The sequence below is a fragment of the Simochromis diagramma genome, unplaced genomic scaffold (assembly GCF_900408965.1).
Source record: "Simochromis diagramma unplaced genomic scaffold, fSimDia1.1 OVJJ01000618.1, whole genome shotgun sequence".
Taxonomy (NCBI): Eukaryota; Metazoa; Chordata; class Actinopteri; order Cichliformes; family Cichlidae; genus Simochromis; species Simochromis diagramma.
In genome coordinates this window covers 10,439,583-10,461,362 of record NW_024387423.1, presented here as the reverse complement: position 1 = coordinate 10,461,362, position 21,780 = coordinate 10,439,583, and the positions used below count along the sequence as shown (strand labels likewise).

At 39.5% G+C, this 21,780-nt stretch overlaps 1 protein-coding gene across 1 annotated transcript in view; it reads right to left on the bottom strand.

The window, feature by feature from the left end:
• The window catches only part of me1 (malic enzyme 1, NADP(+)-dependent, cytosolic), an 81,577-nt gene that overhangs the window by 18,462 nt on the left and 41,335 nt on the right, over window positions 1-21,780 (bottom strand). The window contains exons 4-5 of the mRNA XM_040013030.1: window positions 4,304-4,379; window positions 2,071-2,232 (exon numbers count right to left, since the gene is read on the bottom strand). Coding sequence (XP_039868964.1) covers window positions 2,071-2,232; window positions 4,304-4,379 — 238 coding nt within the window. The remainder of the gene's footprint in view (window positions 1-2,070; window positions 2,233-4,303; window positions 4,380-21,780) is intronic.

The window sequence follows — 21,780 nt, the reverse complement described above, 5'->3', positions numbered from 1 at the left end:
AAGTCATCCATGGCCAGGCAGGCCACAGCAAAAGCTCTTGTACAGCTATGTATAGGTTGAATGAGCAGCAGAAATGTATATCTGTATGTTTGTGAGTGTCAGACATGTATAGTAAATCTTATATCTAACACAACATTAAAGGAATGTGCTGACAAAGAAAGACTCTTGAGCTCCTTTTCAAGATTTAAGAAGATTACTATAAATCTAATATACAGTGGTGGTGAAGGCACTTGAAAAAGCAATACATTTATCAGTGTATGTGACTCAACATGGAGCAGCAACACTCAAAAAAATCCACCTGTTTCATAAGGCCTTCAATCTTAAACATAAAAATAGTCTGAACATATAAATATGAGATATGTGGAGTTCTCCTCTTTGTACAAGCTAACAAAGGATCTCTGAAATAATCAACATCCAACTGAACTGAGATTAGCACTGTACTACAAGAACTTTATAAGATGGCACATACTTAAGCAGTCAAAAAACTGTGTCACTGTTTTGGAATGAGGTAAAAAGTCACTCTGGGATAAGAGCAAGTATGGATCAAGACATTCTATAAAGACCTGTTAAAGCTGTGCTGTGATGCCCATAAATGTCTAAAACTGCTGTCATGTACCCAAAGACCTGCAGACAGTATTATCACCCTAAAATAACATCACTTAAACAGAGCAGAAGATTCAATGTGGAAAACTAGAGTCTGTAGCGATGACAGTACGGGAAAAGGTCAAAAGGTAGAGCAGGCTTATAAAGATAAAGAACTGAGGTGCAGGACTTGGAAGAATGACTTATTCCAGTTAGAATGGCAGGAAAAAGACTAATGTAATATTTTTTTTATGAGGTTTCTAGGAAGAGAGCAGTGTTTTTGTTGTTATTATGCAGGGGATTTTTGCTGTGAGCCTAAATTCTCTGATGACGACTGTACTGAGTAAATGTTGTCTACAGTTCATCAAAGAAGACATCACCTGCATGTTCTCAAAGGTTTTCTTGGCCTCTGTCCAGTCTTACTGCTCTTTGAATTTCTTCCTGCTGCTTAATATTTCTTCCTACACTTTATTTGCGCACTCCATTACTCTTTGAAACGTCTCATCCTTAATCCACTTGAGACATCTGCTTGGAATGAAACTAAAGCCCAGGACTGAGTCATCCAAAGATGGTCTTGGAAAAATGAAGGATATCTACTGACGGATGGATCTCAGCTGTGCTGGGCACACAAGCATCTGAGTGTGCCACGCCCTTAGCCAAGGCCAAGAGTTGTGTATATATAGAAGCACACGAAGACTATTCTTAGTCTGTTTAAGGCTACACAAACACGTGCTCCATGCCCGGTTTGCATCGTCTTTCAGAGCTGCTGACATGCAGAACAGGGTCCATAGATGGATGACTACAGCTCTGTTGGCTGCTACTCCCACAAACTGGCAAAGAGGAAAGGTGCTTTCCCAACTGGCACCCATCAATGGAGCTGCTAGCCTTGGTTAGGTAAAGGGTATTTCCTGGTTGTAAAGTGTGAGATTTGTTTTCCTTTCTCGGCTGACTTCTAGTCTTGCCCACCAATGGGGGGATTAACCGCTCTAGCCCAAGGCTATTTTATTGAATTAGTTGCTGAAAAAAACATACCTTAATTTAATCTGTAAAAGCCCCACACTGTTGGACCAACGTGAACAATCTTGGGCTTTATGGATAAATGACATGGGAGAGAAGTTTAAAAGACATTTTTCACCATGGTCACAAACGAAAACAACTTGAAGAGGTCAAATACTTCTAAAGAGATACAAGATACTTCAAGAGACAACGACTTAATGAGCCCGTGATACAGAAGTCATTCTTCATCATAACCATGTAGACAGCCAAGTGTGCCATATAATCGCACTGCTTAGGGTTTAATACTAAATATCTCTCTCAAAGGTTACAAAATGCACCTCGCAGTACCTCTAAAGCTCACAAATCAACATGTCATTTTATCTTAACCTTGTTTGTTTAAGTTTCAATTCAGTAGAGTATTATAAAAGTACCAGAAAAGATAGAAAAGATGCTGCTGTAGGGACTCAGTTATATTCAGAGCTCAGCTCTTACCTCATTGTCTGTGCCAACGTCCAGCATGACAGGTAGGCACTGCTGTGGTGGCATACCTCCACAGGCTGTGTAAAGGGCCAGCTTGCCAACTGGGATTCCCATGCCATTGCAGCCGAGGTCCCCCAGCCCGAGGATCCTCTCTCCATCCGTCACGCACACAGCCTGTTAATAGATTAAACTGTCAGCCATAAAAACAGCATACAGAGGTCACACCAGAGATCTTATTATCTTATTATTTTTATTAAAAATCTGTGCATGGTTCAACTACATTCTGGTTAGAAGAAATCACTCAAACCTTTTTTTCCGTATTTGGGATATCAGATTCTTGCTTAAATAAATAACTTTGCTTAGCCTTATTTTGTTTCAACTCCAAATTTCTTCATCAATACAAGTCCACCCCACTACCAGAAAACATGTTTTTTTCCTCAGAGTGAGCCAGGCACTCCTACACCACCTGGCTTTCCACTCACAAGTCACTTTACTTATTAAGAGATAAGTTTCTCAGTGGGTTGTTTCCACAGTATATATATATATAAAAAAAACAGTTGTGTAATGTTTAATATCAGCAGCAGAACAGTTTAATGCAAAATGTTCCTAATTTGGAGCGTTTTTCTGTTTTTCTTTTTTTCTTCAGTTCTTTTTTCCAGCACTGCTATGACGCAGAAAACTCTGGCCCAAGGATTTAACAGCCTTTTTCACCCATAATCTGAATGTTTAAAGAGTGCCGTTAGCTTTCTGAATTTAAAATCCACAGCACCCTTACGAAATACCATTAGCAGCTTGTTTTTTCTATCACTTGCTAATATGTGACAGAAAAGCAGCCAAGTCATGTCAGTGGATGGCTACCTTGGCTCCAGCGTGCCCTCTGTTAAAGTAGGGCATATTAGGCGAGCTTATCATAAGACCACCCTGACAACGAGAGGCGGCATGTCAGTGCCGAGGTAAATGCCCTGCTGTTGACAGCTGCGAACAGGTGGCTGAGGCTGCAGGTATATTTGACATGCCAAGAATGCCTTCTGGTGTCGTCATTCTAAATATGGCTAGATTATGACTTGCACATAGTTGTGCTATACACAAGATTAAAGAAATAGTTGAGGTTTTTGGGAAATTGGCCAGTAAGACGGGTCAAGGGAATCAATGCCAAAGTCTTCCAAGACCCAGAGACTACTGGATTTAGAGAGAGCCCCTCTAATCATCTTGAAATATTTAGTGTAGTCATACTGTATTAAATGGATAATCATGCATCTCACCATTAAATATCACCATCTTATGGTTTGTATATGGTCTTATTTTTAAAAGAAACACCTTCAGTATACTTTAGTAAACAGTTCAGTGTTTTATTTTCTTTCCATTAGCAAACAGTCATTATTTATTTAATTGCATAAAAGGACCAAAGCCAATACTTCCCAGCTTCACAACCCTGTCATGTAATAATGTCAAGTCCCATCTTTCATTCATCATGAAATCTCCATATAAAACACAATGTAGCTGACACATGGTCATGCACATTTCCATACCTCATAAATATTTCACATCTTGCCTTATTTCAGTCACCAGTATTCTTCCGTCCAGCTGGTAATCACTTCGCTGGCTTTCAAGTTGAGTAAAGTTAAACACACCACCCATTAGCTTGTTCTACATCAATCACCACAACACTACAGCACTACTCTCTTTCTGTTTTCACACCCCTTAGTGTTAACACAGCACACAAGCACTACACATTTGAAAGTAGTGGTTTTTTGCTATGCTGTAAATCTCCATGCATTTCAAACTGTCATGGCCCTGGGTCTGTGACCCAGCATTTTATGTTCTGAATTATCATTAATAGTCTCTGATTTCATTGTTATTTATAGTTTCTAGTGTCTTGGTTTCTGTCTCTGTGCTTCCCCTGTGTTCCTTGTGTCACGTCTAGTAAAAGGATGTTTTCATGTCTGTGCTTCGGATTGTTTCAGTGTCAGTCTGTGTCTCTGTGCATGTCTTGTGTTTCCTGTTTTACTTTGATAGTCTTAGTGTTTTCAGTTTTGCTTTCCCCGGTCTCGTTGTGTGCGAACAAAAGAATATAATAACAATCGTACCAGACTTTTTTTTTTCTATCTGGAACACATGACAGCAGGTGACCACAAGACATCAGAAAAATAGACCTGAGCCAAAGATCACCAAAAATAATTACATAATTTTTGCATCAGTGTTTTTATGACTCTATCACTGCTGACCTTATGTTTGAGTTATTTACCCTTATGTCCTTTTCTGGCCAGTTCTGTAGTATTGAAGCAATGTGACCACGGTCGTGAATAGTGATAAACAGCCCCCTAGAACAGAGAAAAGCAGACATTTTACATCTTTAGATATTAGACAGTTAACCAGAAAATCCTCTTTCTCAGTCTTTAACTTTGACCTTTCTGCTCTATCAAAGCAAAATGTCACTAAGAAAGTCTTGGCAAAAGAATGGCAACACATCAACACTTTGTGCTTAAAGAACGAGCCTGAAATCTTTACCTCAGTAACTGTTTGAAGTGAACCGCTATTTCATTTCTGCTTTCTTTCTTCTGAACAAAACTATGTTGAGTATTGGAGTAATGTTAAGCCCAGGGCTTCTTCAGGGACTTTGCTTTGGACCCCAAATATCCACCTAACCCACCCAACCCTACCTCCCTTACCAAACCTCCGTCTTTGTTTTTTGTTTTTTTCTCACTTACATCAATGTCCTTTGCTCCAGGACAAGGATAAAGAGATCTCCTCAGTGTGTGGGGTCCCACTATAGTACCTTTCCTATTTTACTGACCCATCTGGTTATAGTATGTAAGGGCAAAACCTCCCTCGTATGCCAACAACAGTAAAAACATCACTATTTATAAGGATCTGCTCATAAAATGAAAAAAAGCATCCCAGATCAGTGCTTATGGTGGAAACCAGGAGGAAAATGCAAACAGTATGAGACGCTGTTAAATCTAAGAAAAAACAGAGTGAGATGAAGAGAAAGACATAAAAGTGTCAAATAAAAAAAAAAGGCTGTGATATGGCAGGAAAAAAAACACAGCAGAAAAGATTAAATTAAAAATTCAGTGGATATCCCACATGTGAACAGCCTTGAAACAGATGCTTTAATTAAGTGCACTCGATATAGTTGTTTTCCTTATTTTAGAATAAACTTTAAAACTCTATCTATGTATCTATATATGTTTTATTTATAGACAGACAGGTAGATAAACAGATAGATCCACCTTCAAATAATGAGCGTAATACTAATTGTGAATCAGTTAGTGTAATACTCTGGTATTATCTGTGAGGACAAAGCTCAGAGTCAGGGACAGCCAATAAGAGGAAGGTTGGGTTAGTGGCAAAGTATAAGATAAATATGCAATATTTTGAATTGTGAATCAAAGGTACTCTGGCAGAGTCCTGGAAATGAGCAAAATGGATTCAATTTAAACAGCTTTAAAACCACATGCTCAATAGCAAATCTTCTAAACCAAACCATCAGCTTTTAGGATAAACTTTAGCCACTTCTGAATTAAGATGTGTGTGTTTGGTTTGAGCAGGGTAGCTGATCATGCGATGACCACATTTAAATGGAAGAGATGCTTATACGTGGTAAACAACATCAGTAGTCCCGGGGCTCTCCTGGCTCTCCACGTGTCCTTCTTAATCTGTTATCGAGGAGGCCGGGCTCATACACAAAACGCTTTTTTGAACTTGTTGTTTTCAGGCTTTTTGTTTTGTTTTATTTTATAGCCACTACACACAGGGCTCACCTTTAAACATGACTATTGGATTTACTATACAGCAGTGCAACTACTCCATGAAGCAGATACTTCAAGTGTACACAGTAGTGTTTTGTTGTGTAGCATGGCAAAAGCTGACATTAAGAGACTATATGTTTGCAAGAAAGTAAAATGTCAAAAAATTTCATACATATTTTTCTTAAATGTTTTTTGAGCAAGACCCCAATGTATTAAAACTCAGTCACACCGAACCCAGGGAGCACTCCACCCTATACCAGCTGAAAACCTCAGACCTGGAGTTGGTAGTTCTCATTCTTACCATTTCACGTTTCTCAGCTACAGACTGCCCCAGTGTAAACTAGAAGTCACCACCTGATGAAGCCAAAAGAATGACATCATCAAACTCCCATGCACCCTTAAATATCATGAAGAGGACAAAGAGCTGATATAGAGTTCTACAACCAGAACAAAAACCACATTGTTCCTCTTGAATCTTAGTTCACCTAATTGGACAGATTCTCCTCTCCAGTATCTGGGAGCTTCCCAGAGAGGGTGAGGAGTGAGATCCCCCTGAAGTTACAGCATAGCCTATCAGCCATGACCTCCATGTCATATTGGAAAGAAACATCAGCCAGGACAGCCCCACAACATCCAGAGCATTAAAAAAAAAAGCAGGACAACTGTCATACACCCCAGGCACCCTGTCACTTAGAAGTTGTTTAACTGCTTCAGTGACAGGCGGCCTGGATTGATGGATGAGTTTCTGCATTATGTCCAGGAAAAAGAAAGTTTATTGGACAACAGATACACAAATAATAAATCAGTCAGGCTCTAAATAAAACAAACAGAGCATGAATGACCTAAGACACTGCCTGCTGCAAAGCCTTTAAAAAGTGCAGTGGTTCCTCTAATAAAAAGAGGCCTGGAGGTCAAATAAAGGTCACATGGCCACAGACATCTGGCATTCAAAAAGTTTTAACTCTTCTGACGCACATCTGCACGCATCTGCACATCTATGCACAAAAATGTTTAAGAGCCGGTTCAAAAGCAGCGCATTAAGAGAGTCTGCAAAATGTCTGCAGCTGTAAGGGGCTGTAGGGATCAGGACAAGAGCGAGGAGAAGGAGTGGCCTGCTGTGTGTGTTTATGTGAGGCCAGGAGGACATGAGCCGCTGCCAGCAACAGCATTATGATGAATTTTTGGGAAAAGAGAGGTGATGGAGCTGAAAGGTTAACCTCAAAATATGACTGTTGGAAAACAATTTCATACAATGAATCAAAGCAGACAGGCTGGCTGGCAGTAATTCCTAACCTCTGTCAACCTGAATATTACCAAAAACATTTCAGGTTCATGTTTTTCATTATTTCTCTTCCTCCAATACTAATTTTCTGACACTTTGTACTTTCCGGGGAGCTGTAGACCTCATGACCTGAGCCACTCCTTCGAGCTTAATCAGGATTACAGCTCATAGAATAGTAAATAAATGTATCTCATAACGTCACAAGTCATAGTGTTTTAAATCCATCATCACTGTCTATCTAGGATAATACATCTGGAACACTGATTTTACATGGACAAACCAAGCTGGATGAGTCACTGTCAATATATGGCAGCTATAAGGGAGTTGTGTACGATATGAAGCCTTTCACCCACAGATCAGGGAACAGTACTGTAAACTGTGTGTGCAGTGGACATCAACACACAAACAAAAGGGAAAAGAGAAGTGCGTATTTGTGCATATTTGTGTGAGAACATTGTTGCAGAATGAAGTCATTGCTGCTAGTTATAGGTTCAGATTTGGGTTGAGGGTGAAGGAAAATTCCACCCTCTGATAGTTTGATCGTTGCTTAGCTAACAAGAAAAAATAAGGTGAACCCCATAATTTCTTGGCCATAAAGATTTGTGGCCAACACTGATATTGTTTTTCCTATAACAATGATTTCAAACTTTCTTTGTAAGAAGTAAATCTGCTGCTCTGTCAGATGAATTCAAAATGTCTTGCAACTAAACCTTTCAGCAGTTATTCATTCTGTGTATTTATACCACATTTTTTGTTATATTCGTTTCCTATTTGAATAGCTCATACATATTTATATCAACCTTTCATAGAAAGTTTTATGTAGTCTGGAATTTTAATGTTTATTCTTATCTACATTTAGTCTTTCTACCATAATTTCCAGCTAAGGAATAACTAGCGGCCTATAGCTTACCCTTTTTTACTCTTTTATTCATTTTATCTAGCTATTTCACTATTAATGCTAAATGGACTGATTCTTATATAGCGCTTTTCTACTCTTTTGGAGTACTCAAAGCGCTATATACACAACATGCCATATTCACCCAATCACACCCAGTCTCACAAGCACTTCCTCTAAACTGAGTGATCCTAATTCAGACATTCATACTCCAATGAATGCATCGGACAGCAACTTGGGGTTAGTATCTTGCCCAAGGATACTTGACATGCAGACTACAGGTAGTGCAGAATTATTAGGCAAGTTGTATTTTTGAGGAATAATTTTATTATTGAACAACAACCATGTTCTCAATGAACCCAAAAAACTCATTAATATCAAAGCTGAATGTTTTTAGTTTTAGCTATTTTAGGGGGATATCTGTGTGTGCAGGTGACTATTACTGTGCATAATTATTAGGCAACTTAACAAAAAACAAATATATACCCATTTCAATTATTTATTTTTTACCAGTGAAACCAATATAACATCTCCACATTCACAAATATACATTTCTGACATTCAAAAACAAAACAAAAACAAATCAGCGACCAATATAGCCACCTTTCTTTGCAAGGACACTCAAAAGCCTGCCATCCATGGATTCTGTCAGTGTTTTGATCTGTTCACCATCAACATTGCGTGCAGCAGCAACCACAGCCTCCCAGACACTGTTCAGAGAGGTGTACTGTTTTCCCTCCTTGTAAATCTCACATTTGATGATGGACCACAGGTTCTCAATGGGGTTCAGATCAGGTGAACAAGGAGGCCATGTCATTAGTTTTTCTTCTTTTATACCCTTTCTTGCCAGCCACGCTGTGGAGTACTTGGACGCGTGTGATGGAGCATTGTCCTGCATGAAAATCATGTTTTTCTTGAAGGATGCAGACTTCTTCCTGTACCACTGCTTGAAGAAGGTGTCTTCCAGAAACTGGCAGTAGGACTGGGAGTTGAGCTTGACTCCATCCTCAAACCGAAAAGGCCCCACAAGCTCATCTTTGATGATATCAGCCCAAACCAGTACTCCACCTCCACATTGCTGGCGTCTGAGTCGGACTGGAGCTCTCTGCCCTTTACCAATCCAGCCACGGGCCCATCCATCTGGCCCATCAAGACTCACTCTCATTTCATCAGTCCATAAAACCTTAGAAAAATCAGTCTTGAGATATTTCTTGGCCCAGTCTTGACGTTTCAGCTTGTGTGTCTTGTTCAGTGGTGGTCGTCTTTCAGCCTTTCTTACCTTGGCCATTTCTCTGAGTATTGCACACCTTGTGCTTTTAGGCACTCCAGTGATGTTGCAGCTCTGAAATATGGCCAAACTGGTGGCAAGTGGCATCTTGGCAGCTGCACGCTTGACTTTTCTCAGTTCATGGGCAGTTATTTGGCGCCTTGGTTTTTCCACACGCTTCTTGCGACCCTGTTGACTACTTTGAATGAAACGCTTGATTGTTCGATGATCACGCTTCAGAAGCTTTGCAATTTTGAGACTGCTGCATCCCTCTGCAAGATATCTCACTATTTTTGACTTTTCTGAGCCTGTCAAGTCCTTCTTTTGACCCATTTTGCCAAAGGAAAGGACGTTGCCTAATAATTATGCACACCTGATATAGGGTGTTGATGTCATTAGACCACACCCCTTCTCATTACAGAGATGCACATCACCTAATATGCTTAATTGGTAGTAGGCTTTCGAGCCTATACAGCTTGGAGTAAGACAACATGCATGAAAAGGATGATGTGGACAAAATACTCATTTGCCTAATAATTCTGCACTCCCTGTAGAGGAGCCAGGGATCGAACCACCAGCCTTCCGTTCAGTAGGTGACTAGTTACAGCTAAGATAATCCCTAATGTATGTTTGTTCCCTACTTTAAGTTAACCATTCTGGCCATCTATCTTATCAATTTAAAGCTTAACAATTAAATGTTTCCTCTTACTTTTTACCTAACGGTTCCTCCAACTTTTAGCTAACTTTTAGTTAAGCGACTTTAGCAATTGCTTTCACCAAAAGATTAACAATAACTTGGCAACTATAACTTCAATTCTTATTTAATGGGTAGTTTTTCCAACACTATAAATTCCTGTTGTTTAGGTGTAACACCTGAAGCAGTAAGTAAACAACATTTTAAAAATATTTTCACAGTAGTTGAACAATCTTTAGGCCCATTCCCAACCACTGGAGTAAATATCTCTGGTTAAGAGGCACATTTTCGTCCTCGGATTGATGCTTTGGCTTCTACTAAATGATTTCAATATTCCATTTTTTTTAAAGTTTGCTTTTTAATGTGCCTGTTTGTGTGTGTGCATGTGTCTGGCTGCTGCTGATATAATAACCACAATGAGTAGCAGACGCCCTATTTTCTAGATGAGAGGACAGCCACAAAGCATTGAGCAGCCACGTCTGGCTCCTCCAGTGTAAGAGTGTGGAGTGAACACAGAAGGTAAAGAAAACAACCTGATGGGCCGAAACAACCCAACGGCTGACCTGCAGCCCCATACAAAACACACCCCAGGGATTGTGGCTGCTGGACGCCGTCGGGAGGGAAAGCTGCTTTCTTCACCATGACCCCAAAACACACCAGAACCCCACGAGAAAAGCAACCTCCAATCTCTGACCCGTGTCCACACCAAACCAGCCACCATTCTTCACTCCCGCCGTGTAACCTTAATCTTCACTGTGCTGGACGCCCTCAGTTAGCAAGGTTCAACTGACACAATGGACACAAATCACTGAGAAAGAGTGTGAAAACAATGTTAAAGGTCACAGCCGTGCAATATGAGAATTTGACAACTAATTAAGCAACAAATCTAGCATGAAAACCTTTTTATGGTTTGTCTCTGGCCACTGAGGAAAAACATTATGACAGGATTTAGTTCTTGATTTTAAAAACTCCTTTGAAGAGTCTAACTGAAGCTGAATGGCGCCTGCATGTTATTAGTGTGACTTTGCCCAGAGTCAGGAGGTAAATGTCCATTCAGTCGAGAGGATCCAGCGGTGACTGTATGACTTCAGGTTTTTCACTTAAAAACTAAATTAACGAGATTTTCTTGGCAGAGCCTTCAAACACACACAACACACAGCATAAAGGCTACTGATTCATTTGACAATCAGAAGTTTATTTAAAAGGTATTAAAGAATAATTAGAGATTAGAGTTAGGTTTTACAAATTGGGCACAGTTTTAAAAGAACTCTATGTAAACCGAATCTTATGTTTCACTTCTGACCCCACTTTTTTTAGCACTGCATTTATTTTGCTGTCTCTAGGCCACAAGATAAAAAATAATACACAATATTTTAGAATTTTAGTCTAGCTAATCCTTCCTTAACTGTGTACACTGTCTAGTAGGTGCATAATGTAATATGCATATGCATCGTGGAAAATTCTGAGCTCACCAAAAATTGTATTTGGTATTTAACCAAAGTTGTGATAAAAACCAAATGACACCAGATCAAAATGGCATTCCATAAATTTCTAGACTGCTTATCCAACTTGGGTTTGCTAGAGCCTATACAAATTTTATTTTAGTTTTTAGATGCTTATTTTTAATATACAAAAGATTGTAAATCGCATGACTAGAAGGCTAGTCATGCAATTTAGTACTGAGCTGCTTGAGATCACTGACATGCAAAAGCTTAAGGGTTATGTAATGAGAATAGGTATCTAAGTTGTATAGCAGTAACTGCATACCAACAGATTCACACTGGGAGGTACAGAAGGAAAACACATTTAGCTCATTAAATGACATAATTCCATTTCACCTTCACATACTGTAGTGGTGCTGCATATGCACTTAATTACCAATGACTTGCATCCTCCATACACAGATGAGGACAAAATTATTAGCCCCCCTGCATAAAATTTTAAATGTTTGTTAAAGTTTTTTCTAACATCTTTCCCAAGGAATTTCAAACATTCCTCAGCATATTACTTTTCTTTAGAAAGCATACATTATTTTTCTTTGCACCCAATAACAAAATTACTTCAGAAATAAACAAAAAATACCAGGATCAGTAATATTTGTTCCTTGACAAACTGAGCTTTTTACTGAGCCATACTGTAGCACAAACCACTGCTGTGCTCAAAGCAGCTTCTCTTTACACAGTAAAAAAAAAACTTTAGCAAGTGTTGGAACTGCCAGTAAATAAGACATCATGCCAAAAACAAAAGAAATCTGTTTAGATTTGAGAAAAAGAATTGTTGATGCTCAAAAAGCAGGAGATGGATACAAGGTTCCTACAGCATTTCCAAGTGTCAAGAATTGGAGTGAAAAGTATCATAAAGAGACCCACACAGTACATAACAAAACTGGCAGCGGTGGGAAGCCCAAGATTTCAAAGATTCTGGAAAGCCGGAAAACTAGTAAAATATGTGTCTAAAGACCCCAGAACAACTGCCAAGACATGAATGAATAACTTAGCCAAGTTAGGACTGTATTTTCAAAGAAGACACTCACTAGAACCCTGCACAGGAATGACTGCGAGGTTACAGACCAAGAAAATCTTCAGTTCTGCAGAAGAAATGCCTTCGAGCATGAATGACATACGATGAGGAAAACCTGGAGAAAGAATATGCATACTGGAAGTGCATCTTTTGGACTGAAGAGAAAACAAATACGAGCTCTCTTGCCAGAGGAATGAGCATACAACCCAAAGAACAGTGTGCCACAGTGAAACACAGAGGTGGGAGTATTATGCTGTGGCAACACTTTAGTACATCTGGAACTGTGAATCTCATCAAGGTGGAAGGAACCGTGAAGAACAAAGGATGTGTGAAGATTTTGAAAGAAAGCCTCAAGCAGTCAGCATCAAAGCTGTGTCTGGGTCATCACTTCACTGTCTTCTAACAACACACAAGTGGAAACATCTCTCTCATGCAGAACTACCTCCAGAGAGCCAGTGAGAACTTTGTTGACTGACGTGCACAAAGCCCTAACTTGAATCCCACTGAAAATCTGAAGATCAATGTCCATGCCAGAAGGCCATCAATTCTGGATCCCCTTTGTTCTCTTGAGAGATTCACAAAAGAAGAATGCTGAAAACTAGCCATTAAAAAGTATACACAATTAACAATTAGCATCAGGGAACTAATGACTGGTAGTTTTTGAATATTGTTAAATAAATGTGTTTTTGTATGAAAAGTAAAATAATGGAAATAACTGAGAAGATGTCATAAAAGTTTCTTGTTCTGTTTAAAAGCACTCGGAAAATATAAAAGGGGGCCTGGAAATTCTGTCCCCATCTATATAGCTGGGGTACATATTGAGAATGAACATGTAGATATTCATTAAACTGCAGTTAGCACATTGGGAAACCTATAATATACAAAAGCTAAGGCGCTCCAAAAACACTTTTCACTGGAAAAAAATTTTCTCTGCTTGAATTCTCTTGATATCGTTGGCTTTTCAAAACAGATTCAAAGACAGAGTATTTATTTCTGAAAGACCAATGGCTGAGATATTTAAGGTATCATTTTATTAAAGTTGGGAAGGTCAACAAACGATCACAGGAACAAAAACAAACCATTTCCCATTTTTTCATCAGAATAGATTAATCAGTTGGCCAAAGGGTTCAAGAGATGAAGAGTTAAAAACACAAAGATGAACCACAAATTTAAATGTAATGCAACTGGATACCAAAAACACAGTTAAAATAACAGTATGAAAGGAGTTATTATTTCAGGGCAATCAGTTCAGAGCTTAAATTAAACTGGATTTACACTGATGCAGAGCAATGAAGATATTCTACAAATGCACTGACATATGGAGTCCAGTCTACTCAGGAAAAGAAATTAATGGACTATCAACTAATTAAAATTGGTCCTTTAAAAACTGACCAGATTTGTTAATATTTTGAAGGTATCATGGAAGCCAAGTACACTACATTTATATAACGGTCCGTTCCACATAAGGTAATGTTAAGAAATAAAACAAGAGACTATGGAAACAAGACTAAATGCTGAAATACTAAAAGACTACCATCCATTTTCAACATTTTAAGGCAGTACCAAACAGGAAATCAGCTGATGACAATTTTGCAGGTATTTAAATTTTTGACTCCAAATTTCATGGTGATCCAACTCCAGATATCCCGGGGTCATATCCATCATCTTGAAAATCCAGCGAGGAACTGCGCAGTTATTGAACAAACCAAATTACATTCAGAAATCCACACACACATTTCCTCCTCTCCAGCTGCTTAACTTGCTTTAGTTGTAGCTCTTCTGACATGGGCGTGTGCACTTAATTCCACAGTGAATCACCACCAAACCTCCATTGCACCTTGGTTTACCAACATTAAAGGAGGAAAACACAGAGACATGAAGGGAATTGAGCCTCCAGCTTCTCATTCGCCACAGGGTCAACCAAACAGTCAGTCCTGATTGTGACATGAAGATAACAGTGTTTTGAATTTTTCTGCATGTTTCAATTTGGATTGAACATCAGTCTCCTATTGTAATTAGACCAGAAAGACAGTCGTCCTTCTCTGTAAGTGAGTTCAGCATCTTCTACGGCACACTCATAGGCGGACAGAGGCATTTCTGTTACTGGATGTGGTACCTAACCACAAGCTGTAGAGAAGGACAGACAGCACAATACTTAAGGAGCAAAACTGCCGGTTTCGACTTACTCGCTTCCTTTGCTGAGAGGTATTTAATAAGTTAATGGCTTTCTAAGAAAAGAGAAGAAGATTTTTGTGGAGAATAGCATTGCACAGCAGAGATTGTTTTTTATTTTATGACAAATGTATTTTTGTCCTTAGCTGTAAGTTAACTACCGCATCCATATACTGTAAAAGCAAAACAGAAAAAAAAAATCATCTCTAATGTTTAAAAACTGAGGTCATGCTGTTTGTTTTGGTCGACTGGTCATTTCCAGAGCAATTTAGTAAGTGAGGCCAAAAGGAGTGAAGCTGTCGGTATTAAAATAACACCCTTATGCTGCAGCACCTCGAGCAGCCAAGCAACTGACTAATCCAATAGCGCAAAAGAGGAAAACTGTGAGAAGACCAGGTCTGGCAGACCCAATCAATAACCATGTTCCTGCTGCTGCTGACGCCAATGCTGTCCACTTTTAAAATAGCTAATTGCAATGGAAATGATGACCATCAATGAAGCAGGGAAAAATAGCAAAAGCGCTCTGGGAATGGGTATGAGAAATTTGCAAACACAAAAACAATAGGACATGGAATCCACACAGTGGGTGAATAGTTTAGAATTATAATGAATGAATTCGAATCAGCTCAACAAATACAATTCCTATTTCCCTGTCTTAGTACAGCTTCTCGGTTATTGTTAGAGCAGAAAAAAAGGTTTTGTCGTGTTTCTTCAAGGAATTTATCACAGCAGTAAGTGAACTGTGCACAGAACTTTTGTACAGAACCTCTCTCATGAGTCGAAAATGAAATGTGATGGGAAGGATTCTCTTTCCAGTTCCTTCTTTTTTCCCCTTTCTCTTCACACCCATTTCTCGAGGCACTGTGACTCTCCAAAGACAATGCACTCTTCTAATGCTTCCCACTTTCCGTGGCACGCTCACACTTTGACAGGATTCCATCACATGAAGAGTGTTCAGCACGCTGCCTGATTCGCCCACAAGTGAGAACCAGCTCCAGTATTTGGCCTCAGACACTGGGGCTGCCCCCGCTTCATTCCACTGCAGCCCACTGATGTTAGCCGGGGCTTCGTATAACTAATCTGTCATGAAGATTTCGCGACTTGGGAGCTGTGCATGTGGGGGGTTAGCGCTAGGAAACTCAAGTCCAAAATGAACACAGTTTAGCCAATTTGATCAGCCTTTCATCACTCCAGATATCGTGCTGAGGCAAAACATAAGAAGACATGGAATCTCTGACAAAGGCCAACCTGCAGGTGACGAAAATAGCAAGCAGCCAGTGTGAGAATCTGGGCTTTCATAGCCAGTCGTCTGCTCTAACTGTCCGGGTGAAGGACTGTCCAGTTTCTTTGTCCGCCAAGCTTACATAACTAAAAGGGCAAGAAACAGCAGGAAAATCCTGTTCCAGCACAAAGGCCCTGCTAAAAGAATCAGAGGCACAGACCTGATGAACCCAGCTGGTTATTAGATGAGTTTCAGTCCTGTGCAACCAGCTTTTCCATTCATTTGCTACTTTTCACACACATCCTGACATTTGATTCATGCCAATGACGTTTTATGTGGGATGCAAACTCAAATTCAACTGGTTTTGCCATGGCCAAAAAGTGTAGAAACTGGTCAAAGTGTACTGTGTTTATTTGCAAATTCTCTGTCTTAGCAACACTGTGTTGCGTGAAGTATGCAAGAAGCCTAAATTATATAATTGTTATAACTATATAACAAATAAAGAATAGCTTCATGAAAAATCAGACTGATGATTAGACAGAAGGGCTCTAAAATCACTGAGCACTCTATAGAACGACAATGATTTATGACCTATTGTATGCTCAGGCTTTCACAGAAAAAATGTGGATTGCATTTTAGGGATGTCTGGGGTGGTGGCAGACTAGATGCCATAGTGTTCACTATTAACCAGATGGGAAAGTACTTTCAGAGTATCCAATTCTTCATGGCTTAGAGCTGCAAAGATAATTCATGTAATATGTGACATGAAGTGAGAAGGTAAAGCCATTACTGTATATTTTACAAAATATTACAGGTCAATGCTAAATCAAAGGTGCGTTTTTCTCTCCATAGTCATGGTCTCTGGTGCTTTTAAGTCAGCCAAAAGACAGTCCAGAGCTGTGAAATCCATACTGTCATTTGATAACTGGAAACTTCAAATAGTTCATAAACCTGGTTGTCTGGTTTTAGAGAACGTTAATAAGAGATTGTGTGATTCTGCAGCAGCTCACCTGACGCATGAGGCTCAGCTTTTACAGATAAAACCATACAGAGTACAAATAAGCATACTAAAGCTGTTCATCCTGACTTTCACTACTGAGATATGGGTTTGTGCCATTTGAATCCAAGTAAATGTGAACTTCATTTTAGACTTAATGAGCCTATTATTTTCAGTATCTGCTTGTACCTTGGTTAGACTAAGGCAAAAATAAAAAAAATCTTGGTTTGGTTTAGGAAACTAGAGTAAAAATAGGATGGAAACTTCTGCTTGTTGAGGTTATTAAGCATGGCTCGTTGAACAATTGCAGTTACTCAGTGACTGTCAGATGCACTGAATTCTTTTCACATTCTGCGACTAATTGCAAGCAGTTGCAGCAACTAAGTGACCACCATGAGGTTGAGCATCTAACACCTTCAATCTCTGGACACCCAAGGGTCTCAAGTCACGGTCTGAATTGGGCTGACTGCCGTCACTCTCAGATAGATCGTCAAACATTTGGAAATAACTGCACTCTAATTTAGAAAAACAGACTGCCAACATGTTGCAATCAGTCTAAGTTAGCCTGGTTTAGTTTTTCAAATCTATGAGGTTCTGGCTAGATTTTGAGTGTAAGGAGTTAATGTGAATTTCTGTGCATGCAGACATCCACAGATTTACATTTTGGATAATTTATCACAGTTAATTGCCCTATTATTAAAAACAGATTACATGTAACTGCAAATTTAATCCCACTCCAAAGAAAACTGATAGCAGACTCTAACTGTGCTATTCTTCACGCACTAAATTTGTTTTGAAGACAGCAACTGGCTACCAGTGACTGTAGACTTGATCCCCATCTTTGAAGCAAATATTTCAAAGCATTATGTTTGCAAGTACATTGCACACAGTTGCAATACTTTTGCTTGTCATGGTTATACCAATAATTATGTGGTTAAAATGTCCCATGTTAAAATCAGATGTTTTGGGTTGTTTGACTATAACACATAAGGAATACATTGATGCAGCACTTAGCACTTAAGCTTTTAGGTTACATTAAATGAAACTAATTAAAAAATAATAAAATCTTTGTTCTGTGTAATTTCACATAAAAAGAAGCATTCAGCTCAGTGTGATTTAACTACAGGTAAAATATTAAACCAAGTCACTAACTGTTACGATCCAATGTTGTTGGTGTTTTGTTTTAGGCGTGACTGTTATGTTTCCTGTTTTACTTTGAAGGTCTGTCTTATCTCAGTGTGTTCAATTTACGCTTCCTTGTCTCGTCAGTTCTGATTTGCCCCAGCTGTGTTTCCCTCCTGTTGTCCATTCCCTGATTGCTCCCTCTATGTATTTAAGCCCTGTGTTTCAGTTTGTCATTGGGTTGTGATCATTGTGGTGTTGGTGTTGGTGTTTTGTTAATAGCGGTAAATAGCGGTAAATAGCGGTAAATAGCGGTAAATAGCGGTAAATAGCGGTAAATAGCGGTAAATAGCGGTAAATAGCGGTAAATAGCGGTAAATAGCGGTAAATAGCGGTAAATAGCGGTAAATAGCTTTGTAAAGTAGCAACTGAGTAATTTGTTCACCTTGTATATATTGTTCACTGCAGCAGCCTAGTAGGTGTGAGAAGCCATTTTTGTTGATTATGTTTTCTCCTGCTTTTGTTTAGGAAGTTAGGTAAGTGAATTGTCTTTTGTTTGGTTTTTTTCATTTTGGGTAGGAAAGCGTAGGGACCATTAGGGAGTTTTGTTTGTTATTTTTGGCACTGCTCACTGCCAAAGCAAATAAATGGCTGCTTAGCATTTTAAAAGATACTATTGTTTGGGTTCTTGTTTTGGGTGGAGTGTGGTGGGCCAATGTTTTGTTGCGTTCAGGACACGCCTAGACTTAGAACGTAACATAAATGGGGGCTCGTCCATTCGCTGGAGGGTCCGAGGGAGGGACCGCTTCAGCCTTCCGTCTGGCTTCGCTGGAGGGTCCGGGGGACAGCTTCAGCCTTCGTCTGCCTTCGCTGGGGGGTCAGAGGGACCGCTTCAGCCTTTGTCTGTATTCGCTGGAGGGTCCAGGGGACCCTCATTGGATCGTAACACTAACATTTTGATTATAATTGATTTCACTTAACATATCTACAGATAGAATTGTAGGATGGATTATACTTGTGTTAAAAAAAGCATTTGAGCAATTCTACCCAAAAGAAGAATGTGTGCCCGGCATTTTTCACCTCTAAGAAGGAAACTGAGCTCAGCCCTAAATCAAAGTGAACGTTCAGGGAAGAGTTCAAGTGTCCGATAATTAAAACGGAAGAAAGGGAGTCACCTGGGGTCAACCTCGTTACTGCCGAGGTCACACGGCACGCTGAAGAGGTGAGGTGTCTGCAATACTACTTACTAAGATTAGTCGTAATAACCACAAGGTCAAAGTGCATTTGGTGTCCTGTAAGTAGACACTGAAACCCAACACACCTCACTTGAAGTATTAACAAGAATGTATATCACTGTCATAGCCCACGTCGTACACAAATTCAATCTATATAACAAACACTTTATGCAACATTTCTGTGTTCTATGCCACACTCCAGAGGAAATATGAACGGTATGAAACAGCAGGATGGTTTCAGGCAATTGACTTCCAATGAGCTCTGCAAAAATACACTCTAAGTAAATCATGTCATGTGTATTTACAGTATACATCTTGGTGTTACAACACATTGGCTGGGATCAAATAGGCTTGAGCAAGATAAACCAAGGTTTATTGTATTTATTTTATCTACAAATAAATTATCCCAGCAGATGCAACAAACTGTGCAGCAGGTTTGCAGAAGCACGTCGACTCATTAGGCGCTCAAAAAATAAGCATGCCTTTGCCTCTCATGTCAAGTAATCTTGTTGTACGTTTCTGGCTCACTGCACAGGGCCTTTGAGTGCTTACCATAATTCTTACAGCAATCACACTGAACAATGAATAATCACTATTTATTTACTGGACTGAGGTGCAGCGCTCTGGTTTCCGCTCCGTTTAAGCCAACTTTCTTCTGATTGGTTGACCTTCCCAAACAGAATATTTGAACAGCAGGTAGGGTGGGGCTTCTGTGCTCATAACCACAGCTGTGTTTTGCCTGAGATGACAATATCCAGGACATCAACTCTCAAGCTAACCATTTAGAGAATTTTGACTTTGCTTTGAAAAAAAGAAATGAAGCTGTTGTAATCACTAAAGACCTCCAAACTCTGTGTATGTGCTGCACAAAGCATGCTCTTTAATCAATGTATTCTTAACACTTGACCATTCTTAACACATTTAATAGACGTGAGTGTTAGTAGAATCCATTATTGTATCCACAGTCAGATGGACTGAATCATCTCCAATTCCCACTGCCTGGAACTACCGGAAGATGTGAGTTCAGGCCCTCTGCAAACACAAGTGTTTGAAATGACATGGTTTGATTTCCCAAGAGCTGCATTTAAGGCTGTGTTTATATTAACATTATACTATGTTCTCCAGGACAAGCACCACAGGAACTAACAGGGACAGTTCATGGAGAGCGGTTCACGTTCCTGCACACTCACAGAGAGGTTTCCCACTGTGCGACAAAAGTTTGGACAGATTAATGTATTTTTTATTGAAATAAACTGTGTTCTGACTGTCTCAGTTGAAAGTGAAATACCTAAAGCCAAAAAGCATTCCCTAATCCTCTCAAATAACACACTTTAATTACAGTACGGTGATTGTGTGTGCAAAGCAATCCAAGTTTGGAAGCCGTTTGACTGATTCCACAACTAATATGGCCCATAAGTGCAGATGGATATCTTCAAATTTTCCATTTCTAACCTCAGGCCAAATATCTGACAGGTCTACAAGCGCTCAATGCCAAAGTTGAGCTGAGAGCTGATGGAGCTGTCAAAACAGAGAGAAATTAGCCTTTAGTGCTTTCTCACCATTAGCTACAGTAAGCAGAGGAGACTGCTAAACTGGCTAATAAGAAGCAGAGCTGTTTAAATATATTAGTGTCAGATATCGTAGTGTCTCATATTTCAAGACAAATGGTCTTCTCTAAGTGCAAATATGAAAGCAGTAATTAATGACTGATCTGTTGACTTAGTTCTTATCAGTAAGGAGGGTGTCCCATGTCAGAATGAAGCTGACCCAGTTTCAGACGTAAGCTGCGCGGCTCTAAATTAAGATTTCATACCATTCTGTACACACCGAATAACTAAGGGGCAACAACAGAGGAAGATTCTAGCTGAGTTGTAGCAACCACAAACCACTGAATATGAATGAAATTCAGTGACCTTTAGCAATGACAAGCAAAATGCAAGCAGGCAAACTTTGAGTTTAACTGTTCTCATCTTTGAAAGGACACAGCTTATTGACATATGAGGGGGTGTAAACACATCATAGGGTTGCCCACATAACCCACATGTTTTTTTCCAATTGTGAACAGAATATATTGCTCAAGAAAAATGGGTCATTTAAGACCATGACAGGAAATGACAAACATGATCCTTAGTTGCAGGACGTACACAGAGTAATTCTTGGTAACACAGAAAAATAACTGTATATGTAGCTGAAATTCTGCCACACCTGGAAAAACTCGCATCATAGCAAATCAAACAGGCAGTTGTGGTGTACTGTCCACAAACTGTCAAGCAGACTCAATCCAGCTCCATTAGACCAAGACTGAAGTTATATAGTGACACTATCCTTCTGATGTTGTTTGGTGTGTCCCAGTGTTTGCATCATGCCATTTGGTCACATGTTTTTTTGGGGGTTGTTTTTTTTGTTTTTTTAATACCAGAACAGAATGGGAAAGAGAACACCAGAGATTATAGGTGACAAAATGCAGGCGAGCTTGGATTCAGAGTCTGGGAAATTTTGCTTTGGAATTTCCATTTAATCCAGGGGGAAACAAAGGTGGATTCAGCAAACTTCTCAGACACTTT